We start from the raw sequence: 23,497 nt of genomic DNA on the forward strand, positions 1-23,497 counted from the left end.
CATCATCGCTAAATGAAAGTGGTAATGACATCAATTTAAGCGCAGCAGCTTGTTGCGACAGAGATAGACAAAGCTAAGCTGACGAGTGGAAGCGAGATGCCAGCCGAAAGGGCAAGGCACTGTGTGTGAATGTGTGTCTGTGTGTGTGCGTGTGTGTTTGGGCTTGAGATTGAGTTGGGGATTGAGATTGGAATCGGGATTGGAAGAGATCTGCAATTTTTGCTCTGATTGAGGCACAAAAGCGACGCATGATCGCAAAAAAAAAAAATAAGATAGCTCAACTCAATTGGACAGCGACTCGGACGACTTGGTGTGTGGATAAGTAAAGGAAACTTACGATTAAGCTTAATTAATATGTTGGGCAAATTTGTGCCAACAGTGAACTATACTGGAACTACAACTAACGTCTCACTCAGGGTTAGGACTAGCATAGAACTAGGCAGACTTAATTGCCCACTAAGTGCTTCATTTGCATATAACTCTAAGCCATCGAGCTGATTAAGCTACACACACATGCACAGTGTTCAATGGGAAATTAAATTCTTCCAAATTTATAATAGCCTTGGAGGTGAACAAACTAGTCTATTTCTATAAAAGTGTGGCAATACTTAACTTTCTTGGCTGCGCAGCTCAGTCAAGCTGTCTGGCAACGCCCGGCGCGAGGACTCAGCAGGCAGCACAGTCGCTCACTCACTCTCTCAAAAGCTCAGGCGAAAGCTTGCCGGGCATTAGCCGCTGAATGGGCTGCGACTGCGACTGTGCACAATGGGCCAAATTCACAATTTTGTGACAAAAAGAAATTACTCCAAACTAAGATTAATATGTTAAACTCCATCTAAAGCAGAGATTTTCTAAGAAAAAATTCCCGACAATCAGATGCTTTAGCTGTAAACCTAAATCAAACAACATAAAAATCCAATTAAGTTCAAAATATAAAGCATTATGGCAAGCAATAAAAATGCAGTAATTTGCTTAACAGCTGCTATCTTAACAGCTGTTATGCAACATTGCATATTATGTAAATCGAAATCCCAATATTTAAGGTACTTATCTTTTTGCTCGCCAACCGTTGCAAATGTCCCATAGTACCCCGGCTGCGGCTCTGGCTGTAGCTGTGCCTGTGGCTTTCTGTTCCGAGTGCTGCTCATCTGCTCAATCGTGCCACATTTCTCGTGCAAGCTGCGTCTTCAGTTCCAGTCGCTTGTTGTCGTTCTGACGGTCTCGTTCTGTGACCGTGCGCCGCTCCGTGCTTGCAAAGAGTGTTGGAAAATTATTAAAAAAGAAAAAATAAGAAGAGCCACATTAAAAAATCAGTACACAACAGATAACAGCCGAAACGGTGTTCTTTCAATTGTGCTGCATACTAAAAATTCCCCAAACAAAAAAAAAAAAAAAACATATAACATACAATAAAAATCAAGCTAGCGCGTGTTTTAGCTCGTTCGAATCGCCAATTCATATAATTGAATTTAAATAAAATATATTTGATAAAAATGCAGTACATCTATGTGATTAGCGCGCTAATTTTGGCAATTGCCGTGCAGCAAGGTAAAGCCCCTACAAGCCCCTCCCACACACACAAACACACTCACACACACCCACACACAATTCGAATTTAATGCCAAAAAAAGACAGAAATGAAAACGGAAATTTGTCCATACGATTTGACGATTACATAATGCGTGTACTACGGCACAGCTTGAGGCTCGAGGGAAGTATGGAAGTCGGGGGGTTGTCACAGAGTCACAGTGCAAGAGCGTAAGTGGGAGATAGAGAGAGAATGAGAGCGAGAGAGAGAGAGAGAGAAGAGTGTGAGCGACGCCTTGACGCCGCCTTGGAAGCCGGTCGCAATGGCGCCTTTTTGGCCAGAAATCCTTACAGACAGAGCCAGAATCCAGCTGGCAGAGTGACAATTGCAGTTTCCCCTAGACCCGACCCTTAGAGAGTGTACGCCCATTCCTAGTGTTCCCATTATGACTGGGCTCCTATCCAACTACAGTGAGAGCTCGCTTGAACGGACATACATAAACCTTTTTCAGCTGCTTAGACAGATGTTCGCTTACGATATCAACTTGATGTAATAGTATTATTAATATTATTATTAATTATTATTATTAATAGTATAAGTTAAGGCAACCGTTCGTTAGTAGAGTCCTTACTGTAGTTATTAACTTGCTTAAACAAAGCTCATTATTGCATTTTACGCTTAGCATATATCATAAAAGAGATATCTAACCAGGCGCATCGCAATATATCTTTTCCTTCCTGAACCTAACTGGGTGAAATGCGCACGAGTGTGTGCGTGAGTGTGTGCGTGAGTGTGTGCTTATTTACGCATGTATGTGTGTGCTCGAGTGAGTGAGTGCTTGCGTGCGTGAGTGCTTGTGTGTGTGCGTATGCGTATGCTAGTGTGTGTGTGTGTGTGTGTGTGTGTGTGTATGGGAACGCAGGACATGCGCACTCATGCTCTCTAAATGCCCTGGTCGTAACTCGGTTAGCAGGCCTGGATACAATTGCAGCCAGACCCCACAGCCCAACACCCCACCACCCCCCCCCCCCCCCCCCCCCACCAACCCCCACTAAACCCACCCAAACCATTCTCAAGTCAAACGACGCACTTATATAAAATATTAAATGCAAAATAACGATTATGTTATTTCCAATTGTAAGCTAGACGTAAGGAACTCAGATATATCTACTATAGATATAGCATATATATATATATATGCATGTACTATAGACGTATTTATAGCTCTGTCAATTTACAGCGAAAACAATCAATATCTCAATATTAATTGGCTTTAATAAACAATGATAAACTATATTATATCGCAAGCAGAGCGTTTTCAATAGACAACATGGAAATGGGACTGTCTTAATATAGAAAAGTGAAGCAATCAGGATATTCTTTATATCTATAATATTCAGAATCTATTAAATATATATTTTATTTTATGCTCTATCTTTACTTTCCGAACAACTATCACTTTCGCTCAAGCCTTTTTATACCCTGTAAAGTAGTTACCCAAAATATTGAATTTCAAGTTAAGGCTTTCTTAATGCAAGAAAAGTCTTTCTTAATAGAAAAATCTTCATCTCGAGAAGTTTTTTTAAGTAATTTTTAAATTATTGTTTTTTTTTTATGCATACAGGGTATCTAGCAGTCGTTCATTGTGAGTTACAGCTACATTGCTTTCAAATGAATTCGTAAGCAAATTATTTGTAAGAAATTCTATAAAATCTAACTCAGAGCAATGCACACAAAAGATACCACGTAATTGCATTCCCCTAAATTATATTGAGATGGCAAAGCATTTCCTGATATTTCCTCGTATATATAGTATACCCTACTAAACTATATTTTGCATGCCGTTAGACAAGATGAATATACTGAATATACTTAGAAGTAGGAGACGTAAAAGGCACTTCTCCGGCCGACTTAGGCAGCGGCTGGGGCTGGGGTTGGGTTGGGGTACGTTGTCATATATGCGGTGCATTGTTCGCCAGACCAAAAATGGCTTAAGGAAAAACCGGAGCAGGGGCGGCGAAAACAATGCTGTCCGGCACTTATGCAACCCATCCGGGGATTGCGGAGAGTATTGAGGGACAGAAACAAAACATGTACGAGTTATTGAAGTCCATTAACACAAGCTGATGAAGCTGGCGGAGACGGAGATTGGTTCTAATTAGCGACTGGCTCTCAAGAGCCTAACGAGCAGGCACTAATGGAGGAGGCGCATCTCTCGACTTGGGGTCATCGGGGGGGGAGGGCCATGCAATGTGCCATTTTTGGCACAGTGTGAGGCAAAAGCGCACCACAATTGCATAATAAAACGTATCTAGATATTGTATTTCATATTTGCGTATGGCATAAGATGAAATAATGCGAAACTCGACCTTAAATTCAATTTAGCTAAGTCAACGTCTCAATCTAAATTCCAGCTCAATGCAGCCTCTAATATTTGTTTACCCATTTTTTTTTTTGCTCTCCCTCTCTCTCTTTCTCTCTCTTTTTTGTTAAACAATTAAGGTTAGGCGTATGCGAGCTTGAATATATATTTGTGTATGGAAAACTTTTCTGATTAACTAAATGCGGCTGCTTTGCGCTCAATTAAGAGAAAGCTTGTGGCGACAGGATTATCTCTAGGTTCAAGGCTAGTTGCGCTCGCGATTTGAACCAGCGATTCGAACCAGCAACTCGCCTCTATGCAAATTCGTATGCCCCATGTTTCCAGCTCACTTTTGTCAGTTATTTCGATCAAATAATTTCATTTTAAACAAATATAATAATAATATGAAATTAGAACTGGCAACCTCTCGCAAGTTAGCTCGACGCTCAAGCACCTATTTCGCTACAAATCACAACCTCTTTTATATATATAAGAAAAAGCAAATGCTTCAGTTTTATTTTAAGTAAAGTAAGTAAGACGGACGGACGAAGGAACGGACCGACGGAAAGAGGGATAGAGGGACGAACAGAGAGACGCACGTATGCACGGAGGGACGAACGGATAGTGGGAGGGCGACAGGTAGAGACAGACGGGCGGACGAGCAGGCACTCGGACATGAGTAGATCGACACGGCTATTGATGCTGATCAAGAATATATATATATACTTTATAGGGTCGGAAATACTTCCCTCTGCCTGTCGCATACATTTGCACAAAAAATACCCTGTTCCATTTTATCCATTTTGAAACGCAGCTAATTAAATTGTGTTTGCTGATTGATTTTGCAGGCGCTGCCATCAAGTGTTTTGTGTGCAACAGCCATAAGGACGCCAACTGTGCGCTGGACATACCGCCAGATAATCTGCTGAAGGACTGCCAGGAGGATTACTCGACGCGCGGCAAGGGCATACCCACCTATTGTCGCAAGATCACACAGATCATTGAGTTCTCCGTGAACAGCCGTAAGTTTGCCACAAAATATTTAATATTGAAAATATTCATATATTTGTTTATATATATTTATTGATTGCAGTGCCGCCAGATAGCCGTGTGATACGCACCTGCGGCTTCCAGAATCAAACATCGACCAATTATTGCTATAGCCGTGCCGGCTTCGGTGGCCGCCAGGTGGTCTGCTCCTGTGATACGGACAACTGCAATGGCGCCGCAGCGCTGAGCGGCGTCTCGGGCCTCGGACTGCTGGCCACCGTGGGCCTGCTTGTGGGCGCCTGCAAGTGGTTGCAGCGTTAGGTGTCCATCGTTTCGGATTGGGCGACGCTTCATTTTCTGTTTCTCTTTGTTTTTCCAACATGTCGTCGTTTGTTTTTCCCTAGAAAATCCTAAGTTCTGTGCCATTTCCCAGCCGTCTCAGCAATTTTCATCCCCGCAGCTGCTACAATCTCGGGTAAGCATCCAGGCCGGAAAACCTCATCCAAATCCCAGCTAAACGAAATTCTCTTGCAGCTCGATTCCAGCCAATATTTTTTTCTCCTATATCTCAATGTCCTACGGCAAAAGCTTTATTATGAAAACTCTTTGATTGTATATAAAAACAAAAGGAAAATAATAAGGAAAATAACAATAAAAATTGGCCAATAAAAGCATATTTCAAATAACAAGAATTCTGAAACAAAAGTATTAAAAATAAATTTTTAAAAAACCTACCGCAGTTAATGAAAAATAAGTATTCAAAGCCCCACTAATAAAAGCGATTAATTAAATAAATATAAAATTGTTGTAACTAAGGCTATAAATACAAATATATAAAGAAAAGAAATTTTAAACAAATTAACGAAACCGTAGTACATACATATAAAATAAATGTTAACACTTTTGTCTGAGTTGGCTTTTTTTTATTTTCATAAGAACTTTTTCTAAAAATGAAAAACTAACAACAAAAACACAGACAACTAAAGAAAATGCGTAAATTAAACGAACTCTTAGTTCAATTGAAATCAAATGAAAATGAAAATTGCCGCGCCCCAAATTAAATCCTTTAGGCTAAGCTAAGCCCGCTTCAAGGACAACACGCCTCATGCACTCAAAAAAAAAAAAATAAATAACTAAAGAAAATTCTAAACAACTGCCAAACGAAACGGAAAAACAACCACAAATACATTGCAGTCGGGTGTAACCGACTAACAGATACTCGTTCACAGTTCAATGCCGCCAAATATAGCCATTTTTCCTCATTTGCCACGCCCCTAGCGGGCGTATGTAAAACCATTTTCGTACCTTAAACTTCTTAACTGTGGAATTTATAAACGATTTCGATCAAAGGCGTTATCAGTGGGCGTGTCAAACATTTTAGAAGACGATCCTTGATACATGCTAAAATGTAATAGCTGGCCCGCCTCCAGGCGTGGGCGTGGCTACCACTGCTGTCCGACGCAAATATGCACGAGTATATCTAACAAGTCCACCCCAATATACCCTTTTTTATTACTCTGTGAACGAGTATACAAAAATCTTTGGAGCATGAAAAACATCTGAGAAGAAGAGTCCTTGAATAGAACTCAGGCAGAGGCAGAGGCAGAGGAATCGGAGCGAAGGCAAATCAATGTGTCCCCCCACAGGCTGTAGAATTAAACACAAGAATCGTTATAGAAACCAGAGCCATAAAAAAAAATTACACAAATTTTAGTTTAAATTGTAAGCCACATTTTGCAAAGGACAACAAGTTTAAATAGTGTGACAAGTGTTTTAGTTAAGAAACTCCTCTTAAATGCAATAAAACTTTTAAAAAATGTTTAAACGAAAAACAATAAATATTAATACAAAAAATATACATGCATATATTTCATTTTGTTTTATCTACGCTTGGAGAAATAAGCTTAAATCATAAAAATTGTTTTGTTTTGTCTTGATGTGAACAACTTTTCGCTTTACACTTACAATTACGAGAGTCGGGTGCAGCCGACTAGCCAATACTCTGTTCGCAGACAGACAAGTCGATAGCAACGGTGGCTCCTAAACTGTGAAATATTGACTTGACATGGCAAGCAAGTTTTTTAACTAAGAAGAGGGTTAAGAGCTGTGGATAATATAGATTTTCACGATTTAGATAATCTTAAAACTTATGTTTAAGGATCTAATAGGATATAGCTACCAATTTTATGAACTGTGGCTGCAAAACTGTAAAGTTGATAGATTTCTACAATAGATGCGTCTCTCAGTAGGCGCACCCTGAATAATCGGAACAGTTTAGCTAAAGCGGATTTACTCAAGCATATATTTCCATTTCCGAGTCTTTACGGACGGACAGACAGACGTGAGGACGCCAAAGCCAATATGCTCGTTGTGCGCCATGCGAACAGAGTATAATAAAAGCAATTTAATATTGGGCTAACGCAATGGCTTGGCAGCACTGGCAGTGCATGTCTTTGCTAGAATAGGACCCCTCCGATTGTTACCAGTGCCCACTTAGGCGTCCGCATGCACCACACGCTTCAGGGCCAGATAACAGCGCTTGCTGGCGAGCTCATGGTAACCGACCGGACCACGTTCACAGTCGGCGCAGACGAGAAACTTGCGGCCGTCGACGGTGTGCGAGAAGCCGATGTTCTCGAATGACATCATGTCCTCGACCAGCCAGAAATGATGCAGTGCCTCCGTGTTGAGCGCATCGGCTTTGCTGTCTTTCTTTTGCACCATCAGCGGCACGTCTATCTGGAAGGGCATTCATTTTTTTTTTGTTGGTTTTATGCGGGCATTTTAGTCAAACATTTAGCGTTTGTCATACTTCCTGCTCAGCGTAGGTGCCCTCTTTGGCTTTTAGCATTAGACTGTTGCAAAACTGACACCGCACATTTGTTTTGTTTTTATCATTTAATATTTGTTCCGCAAAATTAGATTCGTCTGTCATTTTAATTAATTTTGTTTGGATTATTTTTGTTTTTTTTTCGGCTTTATCAAATTCGTCTTCTTCTTCTGCCAGTGGCCATAACAGCAGCGATGGAATTTTAACATTAACTACGCTGCTATTAACAGCGCCCTGTTATTCATAACTGAAAGCTATGACGAGCGATACTATTTTATTTCAGCACCAAAGACAATTTGTTGAAATACAAATTTGTTGTCGAACTAGCCAAACATCAGTTTGATAGAGAAAAAATATATATTAATGCATAGCAAGTCAGCTGCGCAAATCATATGCTATATCGATATACATTGCATTCACAATAGACTACTTAAAGAATTATCGAACTATCATTGTGTTACCGCCAATTTCAAATTGAAACTAATTTATTTATGTAAACTAGATTATTTGAAAACAGACTAAATCCATGCATACTAACGAAAATGTTGTTCATTTAGACGGTATTTTTGAAGGAAAATTGAAAAGCTCGTGCAATGCAATTATTCGTAAACACCGTATCATAAGCATGAATTTGAATGTGCAAAAAGACGTTAGAGCAAGTTCGTGCCTGTAGATTGCAGATGTGTGTTATCTGACATTCACATTGACAAGTCAGGCAGTGTATTCTAAAAATAACTAATCTTGCACTTTGGAAAACAAATCGTATTTTATTTTGGCATAGAATCTAGATATTTATTTTATAGAGTTCAGAGAGTTAGTGGAGAAGGCAATTACGAAAGAAATCAGTTAGCCTATCGATAAGCAGATGTACATTCATCGCTAGGCCGATATTTGCACACTTTCTACCTATCGGAAATATGTACGGCGCGCCGTCGCTTTCGGGTCGTTGCCGCTGTTGTTGTTGCCCGTTGCTTAAATTCTGTTCAGCTTGACTTGCAGGTGAGCAATTGCTTTAACAAAAATCTCCATATTCTGTGATTAGTCAATAGCTTTTTTTGCTGCACGAGGGCTCGATATTCAATTCAACAATTGACAGTTGCCATGCAGCCAGCCCCATTGCCAAAATTGACAATGTACAGTTTGATAGAAAATTAATTGCAAACTTCTGACAGAAAAGCTAACCTACAAATTTTCGAATTTTCATTTTTTTGCAATTAGTGCTAGTGTCCACATTCTGTTTTGTTTTTTTTTTTTTTTTTTTAAATTAAATTGAAAGTGTGTTGACACGGCACCATGAATAGCGGCTACAATGCACCCGTATTCCATATGCCCGCCATGGCCGTGGAATCGTTGTGCCAGCAATCGATGTATCAGCAGCACACCTATGTGGATCGCACCCGGATGGCCGTAACCGATGTATTTGTGCAGGAGCATGTGTCGCAGAGCTCCTGGTCGATGAGCACTCCGCCGGTGCCTGTGCGTGCACCCGTATTCATACAAACCGGACGCGCACCATTTATGGGCGGAAACTCAGCACCACAGACGCATCACCATCATCATCATCCGGCGGCACCGCCACCGCCGCAGCCGCATCCCTCGATGCACGGACGTTTCACATACATGTCCATGCCGGGCGTACAGTATTATGCAGCCAGCTCGGGTAAGTCCATGCTAATGCTGGTTTTTGGGCTAGTTCCGAGTTCCTCGAACGTTGCAGCTTCCATGAATGCCTACGGCCAAATGTACATGCAGCACTCCACGGCATCGGCCAATGTGGGCGGCATGTATGTGCCCCATTATCATGCGACGCATGCGCGTCCGCATCATCAGCAGCACACCAAGGACAACGCCTGCCAGACGCGCACGTGCGTCCGGCGCAGCTGTGATGCGACCACCCAGACGGATCTTATTGGCGATGCGCCGCCCATGTCCAAATATAAATATCTGGCCAATTTAAGTGACAGGTAAGTGCGGCATTAATTCTGTCAGGGCTGGTACTGTGGGTGTATTAGGAGAGGGGGGCTAGGAATAGGTTTGAATGTCTGTAAAGCATTCCCTGCCCTAGATTCGCCAGCGGCGACTTTCAAAGAGTTCTTCAGAGTAGGACAAAACTGAAGAATGACTAAGGCTCCAATCAGCCTGGGTCTTTGGGATAACTTTCTCACCCATGGATAGGCAGCTTATCCCAAGTTTCTGATCAACTCAGACGCTAACTAATCTTAATCCTAGATAATCTGCTTCCCTTAAAGGGACGCTAGCTCCTTGAGTCAGACTTTCTATATTCCGCCTACCTCCTTCAGCTGTGAAGCTAGCTAATGCCATATTCATCTCGATTCTTTTACAGCAGCAAGGAGTCGTCGAACAGTCGCAGCTCGTTTGAGAGCTACGGATACCCGAGCATTCAGCAGGGCGAGCGTCGCAATTCGGAGGTAATATTGCCCATACAGCGCTTGCAGGACATCACGCGGATCTCGCTGAAGGGCAGCGACATTGCCGAACGGCTGGCCAATGCGCATCGTCAGCGTCCGTGCTTCAAGAAGATGGACACACTGTGCGCCCGGCTCAAGCAGGATCTGCTGCGACCGGACGGTGTGCTGCCCAATATCAATTCGCAGGGCATTGCCTGGGCTGTGAAGGATTTCATATTTGTATTCACGCGCATTGTCAACTCGTGGGTGATACTCAAGGGTTATGTGTACAATACGCCCGATGGATTAAATAAGATCAAGGATGAGCTGCCCGGCGGCTTTATGGCCGCCTTCGATAGCTGGCAGATAAGCACATTGACGCTCGTCGAGATGATAATCAAGTCGTTTGTCAATCTTGACGGGATGCTGCAGAAGCAGAAGAACAGCTTTTGCAAGCTGGACATTAGCAGCAGCAGCAACAACAACAACAACAACAACCACTACATCATCAACAACAACAACACCATCAACAACAACAACAACAACAATAACAACAACAATTGGAGCAGCAACGGCAACAGCAGCGACTCAAACTCCAGCAATAAGACACTAAATGGCTCTGATATAGTTCTGCCCATGGCGCCGGCTACCGTGCATCTGGCTCTGGACAATGGGCGTGGTCCCGGCGCCTTTAGCACACCGTACAACAGCATGAAGAGCGACCAGGTTGGCGAACAGCATTTGGCCAATAGCTTCGGTGAGCCGCAGCTGCAGGCGGAGCCAACTGCCATGGATGGCAGATCGAAATCGGATTTGAATTATTTGTACACAATGATCCAGGACTCGGAGGAGGCGCAGCGCTGTGTAAATGCCAATGGCACCTATTTAAAGACAGGCACATATACGCCCCTCAAAAAGGATGCCAATGCATTGGATCATTCATCGCCGCCGCCGCTGCCGCCGCCGCCGACGTCATCAACAGGCCAAAACTTCTCCAATATCTGGAAATGCAGCGCGCAATCGACCAACGGCCGGGCGGCAGGTCAGCCACAGCCGCCGCTCGAGCAGCTCAGGTCGGTGCTGAAGTGTCCCACGCCCAAGCTGAAGACCACCCAGTGTCGCCACAACGATGGCAAGCCCTACACAACACCCCTGACCCTTGTGGGTCGCGAGATGTCGCGCCGACTCTACGATCTGAGCAACCGCATCATGCAGCTGCAGAACATCGATCGATTCTTCCAAAAGCAGTTCACACGCAACTATGTGAGTCTATGCGTTCCAAATTTTGCATATTATAGCAACAATAACAATATTCGAATTTTTTGTACTTTCCAGTATCCGTATTTCTTTGAGCGTTGCCAGCACGAGTTCATAGACGTGCGCGCCATTATACTGAAGTGTGAGAGCGCAACGTATCAGCATGTCTATCAGGCTATACACGATATGAGGCGCATTATATATTTGGCACGCAACGATCTGAAGGTATTATTGATACACCTAGACATAGACACACACACACACACACACACACACACAGAGAGAATGGTACACATACTTCTTCTGTAATCCTTTGCTGCGTTTTAGCTGCCGGACCGCGTATCCATGCCAAGGTATTAGTATGAGTTTTGCCATTATATGGACTAATGTACTAATCACTGGTCTCATCGGGCACTAATCTCATATATCAATAAGTCCTAACCAGCATCCACTAACTATAATACCCACACACATCTTGTAGATTATTCTCAACTAATTTAAAAGCCCTTGCAGCCGAAAAATATCTGGGATTCCCCCCATGAAGATTAAACTGAACTATTCATTATAATTATAATTCATTATCAATGTGAACTCAGCTTTTAGTAATACTTGATACAGCTGCGTTGATCTATCAGATCTCTTTACCATATATAGGAACATTCCATCTAAAACTCCATTTTTATATCGAAAATTCTTTTGTTCTTAAACAGAACTTTTTGTGATAAATTGAGCTTTTTTTTGTAGTTAAGATCTGTTTATGATATTGTTATTATATCAAGAATTCTTTTTCGGCTGCAAGGGTATTAATTCTCGATCAATGCAAAGATAACTAATCCTTTTCTATTCAAATGTAAATGTACTTTACTTATAAAAACCAATTGCGACTTAAAACCATTCCGGCAGGATCATACCAACATGGACTTGCGCCTTTATACGGCTCTCTATGAGCGCTCCATCAACGAGATGCTGAGCAAGAATCCGTATCATCCGGAACAGTTTGAGCATATCACTGGAGAGCCCGGCGAGAAGCTTTTCAACTAGACACCAAATTTAATAACGATTTATTTTTTTTTTATTTTTAACCAATTTTGAGCCAATTTCAAGGAAGGCAAATTAACACGCGGAAGCTTACATTATTCGCCCAAAAAACATTGTTAAGCCTAGACCAAATTGCAAATTGGTTTTAGTTTATTAATTAATTTGATTTTTTTTTTTTTTGTATTTGAGCAAGCTAAAAGTTAAGTTAGCTTGCTAGTTGGCAATACTAATTTTAGAATAATTAATCAAAGTTTTAACTTTACAACAGAAAACTTGAGTTCGGAAAGTTTAGAATGCATTAAATAAGTTGTGTGGATTATTATCGTTATCCGCTTGAATATTGTAAACTCTCCCCAATATTCATGTATATATATATATATATTTATTTATAAATATATATGTATATATACATTTATATATCATTATACATATATATTTCTTCAATTTCTTAAGCAAGCTTAAAGTTTCATGAAAAAGAAAATATTAAAAATGAAAAAAAAAATGCTAGTTAAGCCGAATCACAAAATTTGTATTAAAGAAACAAAAAAAAAGAAAATCCTTACACATCCGAAACTTAAGAGCTTGAAATTTTAGAAATTTGCTTAGATAGGTTTTTTAAGAATATTTGAAATTAGTTTTTCGCCAATTCGTTTTTATAAAATAATTCAGAAATTAAATTGTGAATCGTTTTTTGGAACACGTTTAACTTTAACCATATTGCAATTATGAGATCTAGTATATGACATGTCGCAGAAAATCATGTATTATATTTAGTATGAAAACATAATAAACTAAATATGCTATTAAAAAATAAAATATAAGAAAAGAAATGCACATTAAACAAACCCCTACTTGGAAAATTCTATTCAAATTGGACAACGTTTTTAACATTCTTCAATCTGAGAGAATCGTTGGCCATTCAGGCCAAACAGTTCTATACATAGAGATTACGTACTTACCTGTAAATTCCCACGCACGAGTATTTCATCATCTTTGAATAGGCCAGAGTCGATACTTTTATGTAAACACATCACTGGAAGAAGAAATAAGCAGAGATAATAATAATTACCTTTAAAATTAAGTTTCTTTGCTAAGCCTTACTTTATTTTTATGAGAATCGCGTAGAAGAGCAATATATGTTCATATGCATGCAACATGCATAAATACGATTGTATGTAATAGTTGTTGCTAATATTTTAAATATAACAAGAATTGGTTATGTTTATAATACTTACCATGGTTGAGTCCATCCCATCCTTTACTCAATCTGCCGCCTGTTTCATTGCTTAAGCTGCCAACTCCTACCTTCCTTCAGATGCCGTGTCCTCCAAGAGTAAGGATGCCGCCGCATCCTGCATAGTTGAAGTTTCCGACGTTTCCTCCGTTGCTCAAGTTGACGCCTCCTTCCATAATTAAGGTTCTTCTTCCTCTTTTACTTAAGCTGCCGTCTCGTCCAATAGTAAAGCCGCATCCTCCTGCAGTGCTGAAACTGCCGCCTCCTGCATAGTTGAAGCCGTCTCTTCCGTTGTTGAAGCTGCCGCCGCTTCCTCCGTTGCTGAAGTTGCCGCCTCCTTTTATAATAAAGTCGCCATCTCCTCATTTAGTTAAGCCGCCACCTCTTCGAATGCTGAAGCTGCCGTCTCCACCAATAGTAAAGCCGCCGTCTCCTGCATAGTTGAAGCCGTCTCTTCCGTTGTTGAAGCTGCCGCTGCCGCCGCCGCCGCATACATACATACCTACATACATACCTACATACATACCTACATACATACCTACATACATACACACATACATGCATACATACATACATACATACATACATACATACATACATACATACATACATACAAACCTACATACATACATACAAACCTACATACATACCGACATACATACCTACATACATACCTACATACATACCTACATACATACCTACATACATACCTACATACATACATACATACATACCTACATACATACCTACATACATACCTACATACATACCTACATACATACCTACATACATACCTACATACATACATACATACATACATACATACATACATACATACATACATACATACATACATACATACCTACATACATACCTGCCTACCGCCCCCTTAGTGCTCCTCCTCCTGGTCCTCCGGCTCCTCAGCTCCCAGCGTTGAAGCCGCCTGGCACTAATTTATAAATGAAACTTGCATGCCTTACTTAAATTTTTGAGAATCGAGGAGGAGGGCAGCTTTAAATTTACCGCGCAACAAGACATATTGGTCTGCTATTTGTATTTTATAAGACAATTTACATACATACATACATACATATATACGCACATACATACACACACACACGTACACACGCACACACACACGGACACGCCCACATACACATTCACACCCACATACATACATAGACATAAGTCAAAATTTCCCAAACTCATAACTTGGTCAAATCTCATATGCATTCATGCATACACACAAACATATATGGACACATACATGCAAACATACATACATAAACATAGACATCTACATCTTTCTGCTGAGCATTTCTTACAAATTCACATAACAAATTTATAAATTTTCCAACTGACCTGATCTGTTGCCTAAAATCATGTATATTTGGTATTAACATAAAAGCTAAATATACAATTATCAAGTAATAATTATAAAAAACAATAAATACACAGATCGAATCGTACATGGAAGCAACTCAATCGTTTCCAATTATTTACAGCTAATCGATTTTAGCAAAGTCCGCCAAGCTAATGTCCTGCGCCTGCAGCATGCTATGGAACAGGGAATTGGCATCGGCTGCCAGCTGCTGCGGTTTGCCCTGCTCACAAATACGGCCATCGTCCAGCACAAGGATGCGATCCATGGCCTGCAGGCCGCGCAAACGATGTGCTATGAATATCAATGTGCAACTCTTGAAGGCATTCCGCAGCGCCTGCTGCATGCACAGGTCGGACTCGTCGTCCAGCGAGGAGGTGCCCTCATCAATGCAAACGACCTTGGCATTCTTGAGCAGCGCACGGGCCAAGCAAAGCAGCTGACGTTGTCCGGCCGACAGATTGTTGCCGCAACGCTCGACACGCCCATCCAGGCCACCCAGCTGCTGGACGAGCAGTGTGGCGGCTGCCGAGTTCTTGATGGCATGCCAAATCTCCGAGTCGTAATACTTGTGACTAGGGTCCAGATTTTCACGCACCGTGCCTGCCAAAAGAAAAACAGTTGAGTGAAGATTGAAGTCAAGAAAGCCATTAGGTAACCTACCCTCAAAGAGGAAGGGCTCCTGCGTGATGACGCCGATGCGTTCGCGAAGCAAACTCAACGCCAGCGTCTTTAGATTCATCTGGTCGAGATAGATGTCGCCCTGACTAAGTGGGGCAACGCGCAGCAATGCGGCCAGCACGGAGCTTTTGCCGGCTCCCGTGCGGCCCACAATGCCGATGCGCTCAAAGGCTTCCGTTTCGAAGCTAATGCCCCGCAACGCCGGCGATAAATGCTCCCTGTAGCTTAGCTGCACATTCTTAAAGCTGAGCACACCCTGTGTGGGCCAGCCAAATGGTGGATCCGCGCAGCCCTCGGCATTCTGTTCCGGCTCCAGCTGCAAATACTCATCCACTCGCTCGACCGCAACCAGCTCCTGCTCGGTCTCGGCAACAGCATGCAGCAGATCACCCAGCTGGCCGGTTATGGACAGTGCATACGATATGCACAGACCGACCAGGCCAGGATTGGTGGTATGCGAGGCGGTTATGGCGGCCAACAGGCCAGCGCCGCCCACCAGCAGCGAGCCGAGCAGCTGGAGACGCAGCGCCAACCATTGCTGTGCCGCTGCCGCGGACAGCTGTGCCTTGGTGCTCTCCTCCAGCTTGCCCTGGAAATCGCGCTGGAAACGGCCACTAGCGCGCATGCTGCGTATCGTGGACAAACCTTCCAGGGTCTCCGTGAAGTGTGTGTACAAAGGAGACATGGCGTTGCTGGACAATCGCTTAATATCCCGCGACGCATGTCGATAGCGCTGCTGCAGATTCAAATAGATCGGCACCATGGGTATTATGATCAGCACCAGCCAGGGCATGGCATACAGGCTGACGCACAAAGCGCCCACCAAGCCCGCCAGCTGGGCCAGCAAAATGTTCAGTATAAATGGCAGCGAGTCGTCCACCGTGTTTGTGTCCGAGGAGAAGCGATTGAGTATGCGACCCACCGAGGTGACATCAAAGAAATTGAACTTGGCCTGCAAGGAATTACAATTGATTATATGTAGACTGATCTAGTCGAGTGTGCCCGACTAGCTAATACCCTGTTGTTGTCCTAGTTGGACTTAGATCGTCTATTATCTAATACTCACAAACATGACATGCTTGAGGAGCTGCTCGTGCATAAAAATGGCCGCCTTGATGCCAGCATAGGCAAAGAGAAAGGCACGCGCGAGCGTCACCAGGGAATTGGTCACAGCAATCGCCGCAAAGATGCCCAAATAGTAGCCAGTTGTATGCGCGGCGATGCTTTCATTGTCGGAGCTGCCAGCTCGCATAAGTTGATGCTGCAGCGACGTGTCATTCGTGTGGCCATCGAGCGTTGTGTCAGTGACCCAGTGCGCCAGCCAAGCATCGCTCAGATTTCGTGTCAGCTGCATGAGCAGCACGGACAGCAGCACGGTGAGGGCCAGCGGTGCGGTCACTGCGCGCCAATAGCAGGCAAACACATTGGTAGACAGATGCCCGAACTCACGCGACTCCTCCAGCAGCAGACTGTCCACGCTGCGTTTGTCCACGTCCGCCACATTGGGCAGCTCCACGGACAACCGACGCAGCGCAAGCGAATGCTCGTCCTCTTCCTGCTCCTCCTCCTCGGAGCTCATGTCAATGCTCTCGGTCATGTAGTCACTGGGCCGCAGCTGGCCATCCTGGACGTGCAGTATTTGATTGGCATGGAAGAAAAGCTGGGTGCTGCGCGTGACCACAATGCGCGTCTTCTGCTTGAGCAGGCCCAGCAGACAGTGGCGTATAATGTGCTTGGCCACATGGGCGTCCAGCGAGGACAGCACATCGTCCAGCAGATAAACTGGAAGAGTACAAGAAAGATGTTAATAGAATTAAATGAGATGGGACTTGCAACATGCCCACCCTTCTTGTTCTGGTAAACGGCACGCGCCAGCGCTACCCGTGCACGTTGCCCGCCGGACAGCGTGCGTCCGTTCTCGCCAACGCCCATGAGATCACCGCCAAGTATGCGTATATCCTCGTTAAGAGCGCACGCATGCAGCACGGTCCTGTACCATTGTTCGTCAAAGTTGCTGCCCCACACGATATTGTCACGTATCGTGGCCCGCTGCAGCCATGGCGATTGCGGCACATAGCCAAAGCCGGTGGTCAGCTCCTGGACGCACACCTCGCCATCGAGACACTGCAGACCGGCTATGATGGCCGTCAGCAGGCTGCTCTTGCCGCCGCCAACGGGACCCTCAATGCAGATCAATTGTCCGGCCTTGATGTCCAAATTGATGTCGTTCAGACGGAACTGGGAAATGGTTGTCTCGCTGTCGCTATCACTGTGCTCCGTATCGTGCACAAAGTGGGCCGACTTCATTTGCAGCACACTGGGCGTGGCAGCCGGACTTGCACTGCCGCGCATAATGGGATTATAGTAGCTGGAATAGTCCAAATTGGGCACATCCATCAGCTGCTGTACGCGTCGCAACGATACCCACGCCTCGATCAGACCATTGAGCACCCACGGAAAGGCGTTCAGCGGGCCGATCAGCATGTAGAGCAGAGCGACGCTTGTGTACGTCGTGGAGGCAATTAACGGATTGCCCAGCAGCACGGATACGCCAAATGTGAGCAGGCACATAAGCACCGGGGTCGTTGCCCAGAAATAAACACACATGGCATCCAGATATTTGCGCTTGGACAGAAATTTGAGTTCCGTGGTTCGCAGTGCGCGGATTTTGGTTATGAATATGGGCTCCCAGGCATTGGTCTTGATTTGCTTGGCGCCCTGCATGGTCTCTGTGGTGGCCGAGAGACGCGCATCCTTGGCTGTCATCAGGCCCGTCGAATAGATGCCGATGCGCTTGGCCAGCCAGCGATTGATGGGTATCAGCAGTGCGGCAAATATGACGCCCGCCAGAAAGGCGGCGCCCAGCTGCAGATAGAGCAGATACAATGTGGTAAACAGCTTGAAGGGAATGCTCCAGAAGAAGTGAAAGCTAATGCACGAGTTGACAATGCGATCCGCATCGGTGGACATGAGGTTAAGCATATCCGGACGCGATTCGCGCACACCGCGCGCCTCCAATGCCTTGCGATAGATGCTATTGACGACGCCCACGCGCATCTTCATGCTGACCATGGCCATGCGCCAATCGAAATGACAGCCGCACAGCGCCGACAGCAAGGTGCTGCCGAACAGGCCCAGGGCATAGTAATAGGCCCTGCCGTCCGTTTGTCCGTCCTGATAGCTGTCCTGCCGCAACAGTCCGCCGAGCAGCAGCGGACCCGCAAAGCTGGATATGTCCGCTACGAGGCGCAACAGTCCGATCAAATAGAACTCCAGGCCAAAGCACTTGTGCAGCGCACGGAATATGCTCTGCGATTGCGACAACGCCAGATGCAGTCGCTCGCTGAGGCGTGTGATGTTCAGCGCATCGGGCAGATCAAACAAGTCCTCGATGCGACGCAGTTTGCCGGCCACGCCCTTGCTTATCAGCGGCTGCACCCAGTGGAACACGAAACGCGACGGCCAACTGGCCTCGTCCTGGGCATGACCCAGCAGCGCCTCGTTCAGCTCAAAGTGAAAGTAGGTATAACGATTGGTCAGCAACGCCTCCTGCTCGCGATCTCTGGCGCCTGTGGTGCTGGAGCACAAGATGGCATTCCCCTTGGGCAGTAGCGTGGCGGCGTAGCACAGGTCGCACAGCAATGTGGCCAGGCTCCATGGCCACCACTCAAAGTGGCGACTGGTGCGCAGCCAAACGCCGTCCAGCACCACGACCATCAGCCAAACGACATTCATCAAGAGCGGACCACGATGGCTCAGCGTGCCAAAATGTCGCGCCGTCAGCAGATAGCCTGGAAGAGGGAAGTCAATGATACGGCAGACGCCTTGATTTTCCAATAATAAACCTACCGGAGTGCACAATCCACATGATGCACTCGGCGCTGACGACAAGCACATCGACCGCATACAAATCGATGCCAGCGCGATGGAATACAAATATTTTGGATACGGGCAACAGTGCCAAAATAATACTAAATACAATGCGCAATGCCAGCAATTGCAATTGGAGGCTATTGCGCACTATCTGCTGCGTCTGATTGCCAAAATTGTAGGCGGATATCGATGCAAAGATCGTGTAGACGGGCAGCTGGAGCAGGGTCTTCTGGAAGCAGGGCAACAGATCGTTGGTGTCGTTGGCGAATGGCTTCAGGCCTGTGGGACAGAAGTGTGTCCAGTTCCATGCGAAATTCCAATCAATGTTCGACATCGTATTTAGTTAGGACGAAACGAAACGAACGCGAATTTGGGACTTTTTCCTTTTTTTTTCACGCAGCTTTGTTTCTTAGTCATCATTTGCGATTGCCGCGCTGTGAAAGGGGGGCGCGCGGGTCGGGCCGCAAGCAGTGATAAATACTATTGCAAGAAGCCCTTTATTTTACCGATTGCGCGTTCGAGATTAGCTGCCGCCGCTCTTGTTTATAACTAAAGAACAGCTGGAGCTGCCAAAAAAAAAACCCCAACACACAATCACACACGAACAGCTGCAACGTACACACGTGAATGGCAATTACACTTATGAGCGCAGAGCAGTTATCGATAATTTTGTCGCTTATCGTTATCGGTAATATTTAAAAAAAAAGCGCTTTCAGTTGGTAATTCCAGTTTAACTTTGAATTCAAAAACATCACTTGTTATATAGTTGCTCCTGCACTTTGCTCGTTATGCTATTCGTTTATTTTTAAATGATTCAAGGCTATTTAAGTAGTTATTTGACATCGTATTGTGATGATATAGTAGTATAGTATAGTAGTCTGACTATAAGAAACAATACATGCAACTATATAAGGAAATGAACAACAATTGTAAGCAACTGAAGAAATTAATACTTTATAAAAAAATAAAATACGTATTTTTATTTTGCTTACAAATCCCCAAACAAGTTCAGTTATTCATTTCAATGAACCATTTAATTGAACTTGTTCCAAAAAAACTGCAATTCGCGCCGAATGACATGCAGCGAAGAAGAAGCATTTGTTTACAAATTTCTAATTCGTTAAAATGACACAAACTGAGGCCGCGAACAGCGAAAACAGCTCAGAAATAGTCGAACTACCCAATCAACTTGTGGATATATTCAGAGCTCTGGCTGAAAATGCTAACATTATCTTTAAGTCGCAACAAATCGATGATCCCGAGCTAAACTTGTCGGAGAAGCAACAAATTGCGCAGGATGCATTTCACAAAAATCGCGAAACTTTCTTAATACGCTTCGGCAGCTATTTAGACGAGCGCCAATTAAGCGACTTTCAGTCTCTGGGCGTACAGGAGCCCATCAAGCCCGATGAGAACCTGGAGGAGATTTGCCTGCTGCTGGACGACTTCAAGCGGAAGCTGCACACCCGTTCGGTCTGCGTCAAGAATAGACGCTACCATGCAATGGAGCAGCTGCTGCAGAAGGGCGAATACTTCAGCGAGCACGAAATGATGCAGCGGGCACCAGAGCTGTACCAGGAACTGGTCGGACAATACTTGACGGAGCAGGAGCGCAAGCAGCGGGACAGCTACGATGTGCGCAACACCAGTTTCTCGGGCATACTGATGCACACGCTGGAGCAGAAGCAGCGGGACGAGCTGTTGCAACAGGTAGATAGCGGCTCAGAGATGCAGTCGCTGCCGGCGCCAGCCGCAAATGTGGATTGCGAAGTGCCTGCTGCGTGCCGCAAGCAATGGGGCGGCTTCGAGGATGATGAGCCGGTGGCTTGCTCCACGAGTCGAACTACACAGCATGCCGCAGCGCCAGTCAGCCGAATAACCACAGCCGAGTATTACAATCCCGGCGAAAGAGAGCTGCTGCGCAACGAGTTTATGGGCTTGATGAAGGAGCGCTTTCTCAGCGGCCAGGACAAGGATTTCGACTACACAGCTGTGGACGACAATGCCCAGCTTGACGATCTAAAGCAAATCGAACGTGATGAGGAGGATGCCTACTTTGAGTCCAGTGACGATGATGATGATGTTGATGTTGATGCTAAGGCGGCGCCTGAACGAAGCAATTCCAGCGACGAGGATGAGCTGGACGTCTATATGCGGCATCTAAACCAACATCCCAGTCTGCAGCATTAGTTTTTTATTTAGCTTTAATCCTAGCATTATAACGTGTACAATGACATAAGTATAAATTGTACCTTAAACCTGAGACTAATCCTGCATTCGTGTCCAAGATCAATCGCATGTTTAGTGAACAACTTTCGCGCCTATTAACTAGAAATACATGCAGTGGAGTGACCATTATCTGGGCCGGCCACGGCCACGTGGAAATCCGCGTCCACGGCCGCGCAACACCTTGCTATTGGGTGGCGGACTCTTTGGCCGCAGCATTTCGATGCGACTGGTGCAGCCGGTGGCAGTGGCCTCCGCAAAATAGGTCTGATAGAGCTCGGCATTGAAATTGGAATTCGTCAGCTCGGGTCCGACGGTTAGCCAGCCCGGCCTGATGCTCGAATCGCGTCCAAACAAATGCAAACGCCGACGGCCCAGGCAAAAGTGCTCAATGATATGAAAGATTTCGATGGGCTTCTCGAAGCTACCGAACTCCTCCTCCTCGGATATGATCAGATCAATGTCCACATTGGCGTGTATGAAATCGCCATCGCTGGAACGTCGTACCGTGCCCTTGATGCCCATCAGGCAGTGCTCCTTTGTGCGCTGGAAAACGGATTTGGGTATGGCCTGCTTTGAGTGGCCTGGCTTGTTGATGTTTGTGCGTATCCAGCAGATGTCCTCGCAACGGCGAAAGCCCCACTTCTTCAGACAATTGCGGCCCTGATCCAAGCCCTCCGACGAGCCGCACCACAGGAATACAAACGAACGATGCTCAGCTATTTCGCCGACATCCAAATCTGCGCGCAAAGATATGTTTAATATGGCCTATAATTGGCTCTTGCTGATCAGCTTACTGAGTATGTCGTCCCAGTTCCAGAAGACGCGCGGCGCCCCGCCCACCGTGGCCACAGCGGGCGCTGCTCGAGCATATTCCTCCAGCGGCGGCTCAATGAGTATGACATCAAATTTGGTGCCCAGGGTTTTGACATCTAACGTTTTGAGATCGGCCTTCAGATACATGGGCGCCGATGCGGTGTCCTGGATAAGCTTGTCTTTCAGCTTGATCAGCTCCCGCAGCTTGGGATACTCCTCGAAGCGATCGGCCAGACCGACATCGCGTATAAAGTTTTGTGGCCTTTGGCCGGTGTCCACAAAATGCTGGCAGTAATCATTGTGCGGATTGGAAGACTGTGTGCCCTTCAGGAACGTCGACGAGTCCCTGTAAATAATCTCGTTCGGTGTCTTCTTGGACGATGAGGCGCCGCCGCTGCCGCCATCCTCCTCGTCCCGTTGGCCCGAGGCATTTAGCTGCCGGCTGCCACCGATGCCAGAATAATTGTTGCTATCCTCAGCATTGCCCAGCACCTTTTTCAGCTCGTCAACGCTGGACAAACCGAGCTGAAATTATTTAAATATTCACATTTAGAAAAAAAAAAAACAAGGCGACGGTGAAAATTGACGCCCACCCACCGTTTGGGCAAGCAACAGTCGGCGTTTACGCGAACGCTCTTGCGAGCTCTTTAATACATCGCTCATGCCAGTTGGCGTCTCTGCTGCACAGTTAAATAAATTAATACTTAATTTAAACTAAAATAAAGACAAATAAAAAATAGTCGACCAACGCGTCTCGCAAACGCGTATAGTTGACGATAGAGATGGGTGCGGCACAAAATTTGCACTAAGACACATTGTCACGCTGGGCACGTAACATCGCCAATCGGCATGTGTGACTAGCAAGAAGCAGAG

At 45.0% G+C, this 23,497-nt stretch overlaps 7 protein-coding genes across 8 annotated transcripts; 3 read left to right on the forward strand and 4 right to left on the reverse strand.

The window, feature by feature from the left end:
* The first annotated feature begins 1,172 nt into the window (after positions 1-1,172).
* On the forward strand, positions 1,173-6,077 carry LOC6627564 (UPAR/Ly6 domain-containing protein CG9338). Its single transcript, XM_002052612.4, has 4 exons — positions 1,173-1,548; positions 4,739-4,912; positions 4,984-5,355; positions 5,415-6,077. The coding sequence occupies exons 1-3, from the start codon at positions 1,494-1,496 to the stop codon at positions 5,199-5,201; spliced, it is 447 nt and encodes a 148-aa protein (XP_002052648.1). The 5' UTR covers positions 1,173-1,493; the 3' UTR covers positions 5,202-5,355; positions 5,415-6,077.
* Positions 6,078-6,721: 644 nt separating this feature from the next.
* On the reverse strand, positions 6,722-7,929 carry strat (RAB interacting factor STRAT). Its single transcript, XM_002052611.4, has 2 exons — positions 7,693-7,929; positions 6,722-7,619 (listed from the first exon to the last, which is right to left on the reverse strand). Exons 1-2 carry the CDS (start codon positions 7,813-7,815, stop codon positions 7,374-7,376), a joined length of 369 nt encoding a protein of 122 aa, XP_002052647.1. The 5' UTR covers positions 7,816-7,929; the 3' UTR covers positions 6,722-7,373.
* Positions 7,930-8,478: 549 nt separating this feature from the next.
* On the forward strand, positions 8,479-13,243 carry mtsh (mitoshell). 2 transcript variants are annotated; one of them, XM_002052610.4, is made up of 6 exons: positions 8,479-8,709; positions 8,929-9,370; positions 9,428-9,674; positions 10,055-11,381; positions 11,454-11,600; positions 12,279-13,243. In XM_002052610.4, the coding sequence occupies exons 2-6, from the start codon at positions 9,004-9,006 to the stop codon at positions 12,414-12,416; spliced, it is 2,226 nt and encodes a 741-aa protein (XP_002052646.1). In that variant the 5' UTR covers positions 8,479-8,709; positions 8,929-9,003; the 3' UTR covers positions 12,417-13,243. The 2 variants fall into 2 exon arrangements, with proteins under 2 accessions (XP_002052646.1, XP_015028612.1); XM_015173126.3 differs by having other exon boundaries at positions 10,058-11,381.
* A 481-nt stretch (positions 13,244-13,724) lies between these two features.
* LOC138911194 (uncharacterized) lies at positions 13,725-14,147 on the reverse strand. Its single transcript, XM_070208912.1, has 2 exons — positions 14,060-14,147; positions 13,725-13,984 (listed from the first exon to the last, which is right to left on the reverse strand). The coding sequence occupies exons 1-2, from the start codon at positions 14,145-14,147 to the stop codon at positions 13,725-13,727; spliced, it is 348 nt and encodes a 115-aa protein (XP_070065013.1).
* Positions 14,148-15,010: 863 nt separating this feature from the next.
* On the reverse strand, positions 15,011-20,160 carry LOC6627561 (ATP-binding cassette sub-family C member 10). Its single transcript, XM_002052609.4, has 5 exons — positions 19,559-20,160; positions 17,554-19,500; positions 16,776-17,491; positions 15,692-16,661; positions 15,011-15,631 (listed from the first exon to the last, which is right to left on the reverse strand). The coding sequence occupies exons 1-5, from the start codon at positions 19,914-19,916 to the stop codon at positions 15,153-15,155; spliced, it is 4,470 nt and encodes a 1,489-aa protein (XP_002052645.1). The 5' UTR covers positions 19,917-20,160; the 3' UTR covers positions 15,011-15,152.
* A 508-nt stretch (positions 20,161-20,668) lies between these two features.
* Positions 20,669-21,845, forward strand: LOC6627560 (coiled-coil domain-containing protein 97). The gene has a single exon (XM_002052608.4). It carries the CDS (start codon positions 20,708-20,710, stop codon positions 21,770-21,772), a length of 1,065 nt encoding a protein of 354 aa, XP_002052644.1. The 5' UTR covers positions 20,669-20,707; the 3' UTR covers positions 21,773-21,845.
* Positions 21,760-23,426, reverse strand: Mettl14 (methyltransferase like 14). The gene is made up of 3 exons (XM_002052607.4): positions 23,222-23,426; positions 22,606-23,149; positions 21,760-22,548 (listed from the first exon to the last, which is right to left on the reverse strand). The coding sequence occupies exons 1-3, from the start codon at positions 23,285-23,287 to the stop codon at positions 21,938-21,940; spliced, it is 1,221 nt and encodes a 406-aa protein (XP_002052643.1). The 5' UTR covers positions 23,288-23,426; the 3' UTR covers positions 21,760-21,937.
* Positions 23,427-23,497: the final 71 nt, after the last annotated feature.

Source organism: Drosophila virilis, chromosome 4 (genome assembly GCF_030788295.1).
Source record: "Drosophila virilis strain 15010-1051.87 chromosome 4, Dvir_AGI_RSII-ME, whole genome shotgun sequence".
NCBI classification, from domain to species: Eukaryota; Metazoa; Arthropoda; class Insecta; order Diptera; family Drosophilidae; genus Drosophila; species Drosophila virilis.